Below are 11,181 nucleotides of genomic sequence, written 5' to 3' on the forward strand. Positions count from 1 at the left end.
TTCTTCTTTAAAGGTCTCATAGAACTCGGATAAGAATCCATCTGGTCCTGGGCTTTTCTTGGTTGATAGGCTTTTGATGGTGTCTTCTATTTCATTGCTTGAAATTGATCTGTTTAAATTGTGTGTGTCCTCCTGGTTCAGTTTGGGTAGATCATATGTCTCTAGAAATTTGTCGATGTCTTTAAGTGTTGAGAGCCAAAAAAAGTCCCCCAATGAGCAGCTCCGTGGTCTGAGAGGGCAGGGAAACAGCCCAATGAGCATCACCGCAGAGGAGCCAATCAGTTGGCAGCTAGAAGTTTGCTGGGGCTGCTGTGAGCCAATCATCAGCTGGCAGCTGGAAGTTTGCTGGGGCCCCTTCGGCTGTGGCTCTCAACATCTCCCCCTCTCTGTTTAAACAACAAGCATGTGGCTTAGGGACCGTGCCTGCCTTAGGTTGTCCAATAGTACATATGGTCCTTACCCGTCATCGGATGAGCTGACCTCAAGGCGTCAGCCTCCTGTCTTAGGTTGGTACCATTGCAATTGGATCTTACCTGTCATTGACTACCGGTCCAGCATACAGCCACACCTGTGGATAGGTCTTTGTACCAGTGAAGGGGCCAACAGAGGTAAGGCAAAGAACCTCACCCCCCCCCACCCCGCTGGTACATTTAAGATTTTCTATTTTGTTGGAGTATAAATTTTCAAAATAATTTCCAATTATGTTCTGTATTTCAATGGTGTCCATCGTGATATTTCCTTTTTCTTCATGAATTTTAGTAATTTGAGTTTTCTCTCCTTTGTTAGTGTGACTAGGGTGTATCAATTCTACTTATTGTTTTAAAAGGACCAACTTTTCATTTTGTCAATTTTTTGAATTGTTTCTTTTGTTTTAATTTCATTGTTTCAGTACTGATTTTAATTTTTTCCTGTCTTCTATTATTTCCTGTTGATTTTTTAATTTTTCTTTTTCTAGGGCTTTGAGATGTTATGTTAGGTCATTTATTCATTTCTGTTCTTTTAATGAAAGAGCTCAATGCAGTGAACTTTCCTCTTAGCACTGCCTTCCTAGTATCCAGAGATTTTGATATGTTGTATCTGTATTCTCATTTACCTCTAAATATTTTTTTTTTATTTCATCACTGATTTTTCTGCTATTTGTCATTCAATAGCATATTGATTAGTCTCTAGGCATATGAGTAGCATCATTGATTTTTAAATTCATTCCATTATATTCTGATAGAATGCAGTGTAGTGTGGTGTCTGGTTTTTGGGTTGGTTCTTTTTTTTTTTTTTGTATTTGTTGAGAGTTGCTTTGTGGTATAACATGATCTGTTTTAGGTCATGTTCTGCTGAGAAGAGGGTTTAGTCACTGGATGATGGATGAAATACTCTCTATATGTCCGTTAAGTCTAAATCATTGATTATGTTATTTAGTTCTATAGTTTCTTTGTTTAGTTTTTATTTGGAAGATCTATCCAGTAGTGAGAGAGGTGTGTTAAAGTCACCAGAATATTGTTTTGTGTACTATTTGACACTAGAAATTGAGAAGGGTCCTTTGTTTTATGTATGTAGTTGCTCCATTGTTTGAAGCCTAAATATTTATAATTGTTGTGTCCTTTGTATGATTCCCTTAAGTAGTATGAAATGTCCTTTCTTTATCCCTTCTGACTAACTTTGGTTTAGTTCAGTCTCTCTGATGTAAGGATGGAAGTCTCTTCTTCTTTCGAGGAGGTGAGTCTCTTACAGACAGCATATTGTTTTTTTTGTTTGTTGGTTTTTCTTTTTGTTTTTTAATCCAATCTGCCAGTCTGTGTTTTGGTTGATGAGTTTAGGCCATTAATATTCAGGGTTATTATTGATATGTAATAATATTATTGATATTACTGATATGAATAGTATTCCCAGTCATTTTGAATTATTTTTTGTTTTTAACCTGACTTAGTTTTTCCTTTGATTAACCTTTTCTTTAGTGTAGCTCCTCCCTTTGATGGTTTTAATTGTTTTTCTCCTTTTCCTCCTCATGGAATAGTTTGCTGAGAATGTTCTATAGTTCAGCTTTCTAGTTGTGAATTATTTTAACTGTTGTTTATCATAGAAGGTTTTTATTTCATCTTCATCTGAAGCTTAATTTTGCTGGATATAAAATTCTCGGTTGGTCATCATTTTCTCATAGAGCTTGATACATGTTATTCCAGCACCTCTGGGTGTTGAGAAATCAGCTGAAATCCGAATTGGTTTCCTCCATATGTAATTTGATTTTTTTTTCTTTTGCAGCCTTTAAAATTCTATCCTTATTCTGTATGTTAGTCATTCTCATTATAATGTGCCTTGATGTGGGTCTGCTGTAATTTTGTACATCTGGAGTCCTGTAGTTGATTTTCCATTTTCTTCTTTAGATTTGGGGAAATTTCTGATACTACATCTTTGAAAAGATTGTGCATTCCCTTTGGTTTGTATCTCCATGCCTTCGTCTGTTCCGATAAATCTCAAATTTGGTCTTTTCTTGTTATCCCATATTTCTTGTAAGTTCTCTTCGTGGTTTTTTACCATCTTCTCTGTGTGATCAACTTTTTTCAAGAGTATGTATTTGTCTTCATTGCCTGAGGTTCTGTCAAGTGGTCTAGTCTTTTGGTAATACTTTCTATTGAAATTTTAATTTGGTTTATTGTTTCCTTCATTTCAAGGATTTCTGCTTGATTTCCTTTTCAAAATCTCTGCCTTTTTATTGAAGTGATCTTTCACTTCCTGTATTTTCTCTCCAATACCATTCTTTATTTTGAAGATCAGCTTAACTTTGTATCTTCTATACTCTCTCTCTGACATTACTTTTATTGTGTTGTCTATGTATTCTATTGTTAGAACATCTTGGCGCTTTTTTCCCTTGTTTTTTCATGTTGTTTGTGTCTTCCCATCTAGTGCTTTGGATCTGAGGTAGTACAGTTTGTATCCTGTAATCTTATAGTGTCCTTGAAGGCTTCTAATACCTCAAAGTATCTTCAAGGCAGAGACCAGCATTAACAGCACTCAGTGCAATCAGTATACACCTTTAAACCAAATAACTGCTATTAAGGCACTTACATTTTTGTCACAATAATCAGAAATGATGAGTTCAGTTATTGTGTACAATATAAATAGTAAGTTATGTAAAAACAATTTACTGTTTCTAGTGATGGACAGTGAGGGATAAAAGTAGTGTAAGATGTGATGATTATGAGGGAGAAGGAGAGAAGATAGAGGTAAGAATTTATAGTAAGAGTGAGGGAGAAATAATAGAGATTAGCTATTAGTATGAGAGAAGTGAGAAAGAATTCAGGGAGACAGGTGAGAGAACAAATATACACAGATTTTTTTTTTTTTTAAGTAAAAATATAAGAATATGTAACAGAACTGTAATACACTATTCAGACATTGAATTCCTCAATAAACTGATGCATGAAAAATATTTGGATTCAAAGATGTGAAAGAAGGGAAAAGGCAAAAAAAGAAAAGGTTCATTGATAAATTAAAAGATAGAGTCCTTTGGCTTTGAAAAATTTTCTCAGCTTCCCTTCTCCACTGATAGGTGGGGTTGTCTGAAGTTTGATGGCAGCTCCAGTCCTGTGGGTGAGCTGATAGCAAGGTGCTCTCACACCCTCTTCCAGTCTTCCCACCTGTTGTCGCCAGCTCCTTCTGTCCCCAGGACTCACTGAGCTGGAGAGAGAGCCTGGTTTTCTCCAGTTCCTCCAACCTGTACCTTCCCCCAACTTCCCCTAGTCTCCTGCTTTCCAGAGGCTTGCTAGACCCAGACTGGCCCACACAAAGCCCGCTGCAACCTAAAGGACCTGGGCTTTGGCTTCCCCAGGCTCTGCCTTACTGCAGTCCCAAGGTCTCAATGCCATTTCAACTTGGCAGAGAGACCACCAGGGATGTGCTCACACAAAGGAGCAACACTGCAAAGAGGCAGCCAGATGGCAGTCATTAGCACACCCAACAGAAAGATCTCAGGTACAACCAGACATGCAGGTACCCCAACAATATATCTCCAGGTCCTGGAGGGTGTCCCAAAATGGCAGCGGCCATGTGCAACAGCTTACGGGTACTGTGACAGTGGACCGCCAGGCAGCAGGGGCCAGTGGGCAGTCTGTGGGCGCTCTGTAGGCTAAGGGTTGGCAATCTGCCAGCGGATGTTGGGCAGTGGGGGATAGGCAGGCAAATAATTGGTGGACTATAAGCAGCAGTCAGTGAGTGATCTGTGCTCTAAAGGCGATATGCTAGTGGGTGATTGCGATGAACAAATGAGGGGTAAGCAGCAGGGAATCAGAATTCAAGCAGTATTTCCTCTGCTTAAATCCCAAGTCACGGAGGGACAAGGAATGCAGCCTCTCTCTAGTTCGCCATCTTGGCAAGCTGGTGTGTTTCTTTATACATAAGTTGTGAGATACATCTAAATTTCAAATGTTAAGACGTGAGAAAATTATGTGACTTAGAAAGAGGACATTTATCATCTGATTAAGTTTTCTAAAACTTAGTAATGTGGACTAAAAAGTTAAAAGAGTGATGGAAACATTTTTATTCATGTTTTCCTTTCAGATTGTCCAATTTATTGTTACATTGGTTCAGAATAACCAACTTGTGAGTTTAAAATGCAAAAGGTAAGTTTTTATGATAAAACATTTTGAACCATAAATAGGCATTTTATTTTTTAACCATGAATGGTCTAAGTATATTCCTAATGAACCAAAGAATAGTCCTCCCTTGATAAGTTCTTAACATCTCCAGATTGACTTATAGGTTGAATATTGCTTACCTGAAATGTTTGCGATTGGAAGTGCTTCAGATTCAGATTTTTTTTTCAGATTTTAGAATGTGAGATTCTTTCTGATGGGATCTAAGTCTGAATGTGAAATGCATTTATGTTCACATTCGACTTATTCAGTTTAATTCAATATTTTAAAATACTTTGTGCATGAAACAAAGTTTTTGTATTAAGTAGCTGAAGGGGCTGGAGGGTCTTTTTTCCTATGGACTGCCGCAGCCCTGCTGGCTGGGCAAAATAACCGGGGGGGTGACGAATAACTTGTGTACTTGATACAGCAGGAGTAGGAGCTGTTTATTGCAGGACAGGAGCAGTATTTATACATTCCACACAGCTTATCTAATTAGCATAAACTAGATACATCAGTCAACCAATAAGGAATCTCTACACTTAATGGCTCTCTTTTGTTACTTCTCAAACCACTCCCTCTGGCATTTTGCCAGGCACCATCCAGACTTGTTTACGAACTCTAACATTCCCCTGGCAAAATGCCAGGTGTTATTTTGACTTGTTTACAGACTCTAACAATGGACACTGGTAAACTAAGTGTTGAATGCCTGAATTTGACTTTAACCTATCACATGAGATCAGGTTTAGAATTTTCACCTATGGCATTATATTGGTGCACAAAAAGTTTTGGATTTTGTATTTTTGGAGTACTGATATTCAGTTTCTCCTGTCATCCTTGTGGTGTTTTTGAGAAATAAGGATAGCCTAAATGGTCACTTTATAGGCATAGGCATACATACTAATAAACTATCATTTACTTAGCAGTTTAAAGGAACATTGGAGAGCTTGAGAGAGAAATTCTAAAAAAGAGGCAATTCATTGAAAAAACAAAATCACAATTTTTTCTGTCTTTTTAAACCTGTATTTTAGCCATAGTTTGTGATACCTGTTAATGTCAGCAGAGAAAGATTATCTGTAAGGCTAGTACTGGTTCTTCTGCTATTACCTACTTATTTATTATTGTGAATAGTTTGTAAGAGTTGTACAATGCATTAAGCAGTGAAGTCTATCTGGAGATAGTAGTCTATTATATTTACTATAGAAACAATACCATTAAAGAAGGGAGAACTATAAGTTCCAGATATTCTTATCTCCCAGTTTCTATTCATAAAATGTACTATATTAAAGAGTTCCTTGTGTTTTTTTACAGAAGTTCTTAAAACATTTTAAATTCTTTATATTGTTGCCTCATGGAACTGCATGAATATTTTTCTGATTTCCAGGCCTCTACTTCTGAACACTAATGGAGCCCAGAAGAAGAATTTATTTCAGCACATAGTCAAAGAACCAGCTGATAATCATCATCATAAAGTAACTCATGTATATTTTGTGTTTATTAAATATCTCAACTAAATTTTTTATGGTAGTATTTTATGAGGTAAAAGAAGCTTGGTGAATAAAAGTGTCAAGTTCTCATTTCCCAGCCTTGTTCCCAGCCTTATTAAGTCTTAAGATTTTTCAATATTTGCTTTAGATTATTTGAAAAAATAAATCATTACAAATATAGTTGTCCCAGTTTTCTGTTTTCAAGTTTTTCTTTCCTATCTTGATTCATTCTCGTGAACTCAAGAACAATATTTCATATTATTTTGCATGTATTTAAACTTTATGTAAATGATATCATTCTGTACATATTACTTTGTTGTATTGCTTTTTTTTAACTTGGTATTACTTTTGAGATTTATAAAACAGATTTAGTTTCAGTGAAATACAAATTGAACATTGTGATAATTATGATAGTGTAATGTGATTATATATTTTTCTGTTAGTTTGCTTTTAACTTTTCTTATAAATGTACATTGATTCGACTGATTTTTCTCTGGAAATTTCAAAATATTTTTGTTTACCTTCATTTTTGCTTCAAGTTATGTGGATAATTTGTTTTAACTTATATCCATTGCCATTACAGATTAGACTTAAGATTAGACTAGTCCAGAATCCAGACCTCTAATGCAATCTTATTATTGCTGTCATTTTTTTTTTTCTTTTTCTTTTTGGAGATGCTGAGGATCAAACATAGAGGGCTTTTTGTTAGGCTATTGCTTCATATTTATTATTGAACTAACAGGATTCATTTATGTTTTCTGGGACAAATCAATTAATATTAGACCTGATTCCTTTTCCTACTACTGTTCAGAAATAAGCATTCCTAATTGTTTTATTTGTAGGACTAAAGTGGATGAAGTCTTTTTTTTTTTTTCGTAATTAAGTGGATTTATATATTGTAAAGTACTTAACATCTTTTACCTGTTATCTAGTGTTGAAATTTATGGATTGTTAGATTGTAATAATGATTTTAGTTTGCTTTAGAGAATTGAACTTTTAAAAATCAGTATGGCCTGAGTGTATCTGTGGCTTAATAAAAAATTATTGCTAATACTCCAAACTGACATTTAACTAGAATAGTTGAAGTGCCATTTTTATTTTAGTGAAACCTTTAATGAATAATGATAAAATGTGTCAAACAGATCAGCTTGAAATGAAATAATGCCATCAATACAGTGGCCATCTGCTTATGCTTGAAATATATGAAGTTCTGAGACTTTTTTCTTCATAAGTAAATACTTTAGAATTTAAAGTCTTCCCTTAGATACAGACATGCTATTTTCAGGGATCTTACAGTAAAAGTAGTAAAGTAGAATGCAAATCATATGCCTTTAAGAATAGATACATGCCTCTGTAAGTTCATAACTGAATTGTTATTATTAATAGTATATAAATCACATAAGGACAAAGGACATAGTTGTTTTGCTTATTACTGTTTCCCCAGTATTTAGTAACTAGTATGCTTCTGGTTGTTTTAAAGTGATATCCTAGTAGTGTGATTTCAATATTTAGATATATTATTTTTCTGACTTTTTAGGTTCCGCACAGTAGGACTGAAGGTTTAAAGCCAAGAGAGCGGATTTCAGATGACATTATTATTTATGATGTTACTGATGATAATGCGGATGAAGAAAATATCCCAGTTATTCCAGAAACTAATGAGGATGTTATATCTGATACCTCCAAGTAAGGAGTTTCTGAGATAAAATTTATGAAAGTATTTGTCACTTTTATTATTAAGTTGCTAAAATTAAAAACACCCGCTTTGTTCTTTGATAAATTAACATTTGTCTCATATTTGGAATATTCAACTGATAATTAAGCCAGTTTATTTAACCAGATAAAAAAGAAGTAATGAAAATATTTTTTTTTTTTTTTGTCTTTTTTTTTTTTTTGGTACTGGAGAGTTGAACCCAAGAGGGCTTTACTGCTAAACTATATACCCAGCCCTTAACTCTTGCTAAATTACTGAGGGTCTTGCTAAATTTGCTGCAGCTGGACTCAAATTTCTGATCCTGTTGCCTCAACCTCCTGAATTGCTGAGATTACAGGCATGTGCGACTGTACCTGGGTGGCTGAATTTTTTTATTTTAGAGTTCAACACTTTACATTGGTTCTTTGTAGGTCTTATATTCCGTACAGTGTCAATATTTGTGATTTAGCTACGTACCCAAGGTACGTAAGCCTTTTGCTACGTGGTTTGGGAAGAGGATCTGGAAAATAAATGGATAGAGTAATTTTATTGAATTTGTCTGCAAATGTAACTGCTTCTTTCTTTTCATATTGCTGGTCTAGCTGTAGCCAGTACCCTGATATTGTCATTGTTGAAGATGACAATGAAGATGAGTATGCACCTGTCATTCAGAGTGGAGATCTGAGTGAACCAGCCAGAGAATCCCTAAGTTCAGGCAGTGATGGCATCAACCCTCTCATGTCTAGTGCTGTGCAGCTAAATGGTTCATCCAGTCTGACCACAGAAGATCCTGTGACCATGATGGATTCCATTTTGAATGATAACATCAATCTTTTAGGAAAGTGAGTGCTTATCTAGATGTTATCTAAAGTTAATTGATTTCTTCACATTCAGTTTTTGAGTGATCTTCATTTCAGATGATAAACCCACTAGTCTACTTTTCTATTTGTCAAAACGGAGTTCTCTAATGAAAGGGATTTGTCTTAAGAAGAGTCTTGGAATATTCCTCTGCAGTTTTTCTTATTTCTTTAATGAAATACTTGTTTTGAGTACCTTTAAGGTGTTTGTGATTATGTGTGTTATGTATTCATACCATGACTATGGATTAATACAGTTTCTCTATTAATAAGGGACTTACAGCATAAAGAACATTAGTAATTAGTAGTAATCAGATCAAACATTTTGTAATAGTATTGAAGAAGAAGGTAAATCAGACTGTTGTTTCAGAACTACTTTTCAGTGTATACTGAAGTTTTGTATAAAGGCTACATCTCAGTTAATCAAATTTTCAATATCCTAAAATCTTGAATAGGATCTCTTAAGATTAAGAACTGTTAAGGACTCAGCAATTTCTAGGAGTATTTTGCCTAGCCAATTTCTGTGGTTATTTTAAGTGTAAGAACAAGGAAAACTTATATTTACTTTTTAATTTTTTTTTTTCTTTTTTCTCCTTAGGGTTGAACTGTTGGATTATCTTGACAGTATTGATTGCAGTTTAGAGGACTTCCAAGCTATGCTGTCAGGAAGACAGTTTAGCATAGACCCAGATCTCCTGGTTGATGTACGTACTTTGGATAATATTTGCTATGCTCTAGTAATTTGTGTATTGGGGTATATTATTTAAAAAATCAATGTGTATTGTTTGTATCTGCTCTGTTTGTGCTTTTTCTTTTTTAAAATGAATGGTTTTATGAGACAGGATGAACAAATGGGTTTGGGATTGAAAGAGAATGATCACTACTTGCCTGAGTAGCAGTTCAGTTAATTCTCTAATAATATATCAGTTCTATTCAACAGACCTAAATCCATGTCTTGTCTGGACTTGTTGTTCTGTTTAACTATGGAATAAATTGTCACTGAATACAGATCTATGGAAATTGGTAATAGTATCTAGTCAAGAGACAGCTTGGAAATATTTCTTAATACTTTGGGAATTAACATTTTTCACTCAAATTTATTTTGTTTGCTGTATTTTTATGTCTTGAGTCTCCAGGTTTCCCTGCTATAATTCTTATCACCATCTCTCTGAACTTGACTTCAGTGTTGTCTGGATTATGAATTCTACCTACCATTTCTGGTACTAACCATGTGTCTCATTCCCTTCCCTTTTTGTTTCATGATGCTACTCCCTCCATTATCCAAAGCTTTGTTTATACTCTGGCCTGGTCCTGTTCAAATGAATCTTGTTTTCTATTTCCATTTTTCTTTTGTGAATTGTTTTCTCTTCTGAAAAGAGGTTTTTACTTACTTTTTTTTTTGGTGTGTGTGTTTCCTGCCAAAAGTATAGCTTTCTTTCAATTAAAATTGTTTACATGATTTTTTGTTTGTTTAGGCATGGGATTAAACCCAGGGATGCCTAACCACTGAGCCACATCCCCAGTTGTATTTATTTTATTTTGCGACAGGGTGTCTCTAAATTGCTGAGGCTGGCTTGGAACCCCTGGAATTAAAGGAATCTGTCACCACACCCCGCTTGGTTTACAAGATTGTTTTTTAAAAGAAATCCATGTCCTCATAAGACAAAGCCTTGATAAACAGGTAAAAAGTCCCATAGATAGGCACAAACTATTTTTAAAATGGTTTTCCTAAAGATCAGATTATTTTGAAGTTATAGAAATCATATTATTCTTTTTCTTTCTTTTAATAAGATCATTTTTTGGTGCATTACAATTGTTCATAATAATGGCCTTTGTTGTTACACATTGGTACCTTCACATAACCTAATTTGGGTTATTAGAGTTCCCAGTACTTTCTCTTACTCCTCCCTCTCCTCATCTCTGGAAATCACTTATTATCATCCCTGAGAAGGACAAGAAAAAAGGAAATAAATTGCTGGATGACAGTTCTTCAAGGCCAAGGATCATTCAAGGTATCACCTACAGTGCATTGCTCCAAAATTGGGGGCAGAGAAGTTAACCAGAGAACTCTGGTTAACTGTTGCAGAGTTTGATCAGTTCAATGGATTTTGGTCTTTGTTATATTTTGCCTGTCCCAAATAAAAGTTTTTCAAATGGACAAGCTAACCAGCAAAGCTGCTCCAGCCCCTTCTGTCCAGTCTAGTATTTCTTACTCTAAGCAAATCATCCTAACGTTCCTCCCCAGCAACTGAGGAAACAAAGACTTATGATAGACATGAAAAAAAACTCCATTTATTATATCATTTGATACTCACTCCATGTCTGCCGCAGTCTGGCTGGGCACAAATGCCGCAGTCTGGCTGGGCACACAATCACGAGCCACCACACAGCTTGTAGATTCAAACAGCAACTCTTTATTCCCGAACTCACACCAGCCGTCTACAATCACGTTCTGGGGAAATCCACGTTCTCTGCCCAAATCCACCCCCACTGGGCTTCTATCTCCCAAAAAATACTGT

General features: G+C 35.3%; 1 protein-coding gene across 3 annotated transcripts in view; it reads left to right on the plus strand.

Annotated features, from left to right (window-relative positions):
* Hsf2 (heat shock transcription factor 2) overlaps window positions 1–11,181 on the plus strand; it is a 34,910-nt gene that overhangs the window by 19,068 nt on the left and 4,661 nt on the right. For 2 of the 3 annotated variants that reach the window (XM_015500828.2, XM_048796449.1), the window contains 5 exons: window positions 4,552–4,613; window positions 6,010–6,097; window positions 7,650–7,798; window positions 8,408–8,647; window positions 9,261–9,366. In XM_015500828.2, coding sequence (XP_015356314.1) covers window positions 4,552–4,613; window positions 6,010–6,097; window positions 7,650–7,798; window positions 8,408–8,647; window positions 9,261–9,366 — 645 coding nt within the window. Of the gene's footprint in view, window positions 1–4,551; window positions 4,614–6,009; window positions 6,098–7,649; window positions 7,799–8,236; window positions 8,648–9,260; window positions 9,367–11,181 lie in introns of those variants that run through there. The other variant, XM_048796491.1, reaches the window with a different exon arrangement.

Source organism: Marmota marmota, unplaced genomic scaffold (assembly GCF_001458135.2).
Source record: "Marmota marmota marmota unplaced genomic scaffold, marMar, whole genome shotgun sequence".
Taxonomy (NCBI): domain Eukaryota; kingdom Metazoa; phylum Chordata; class Mammalia; order Rodentia; family Sciuridae; genus Marmota; species Marmota marmota.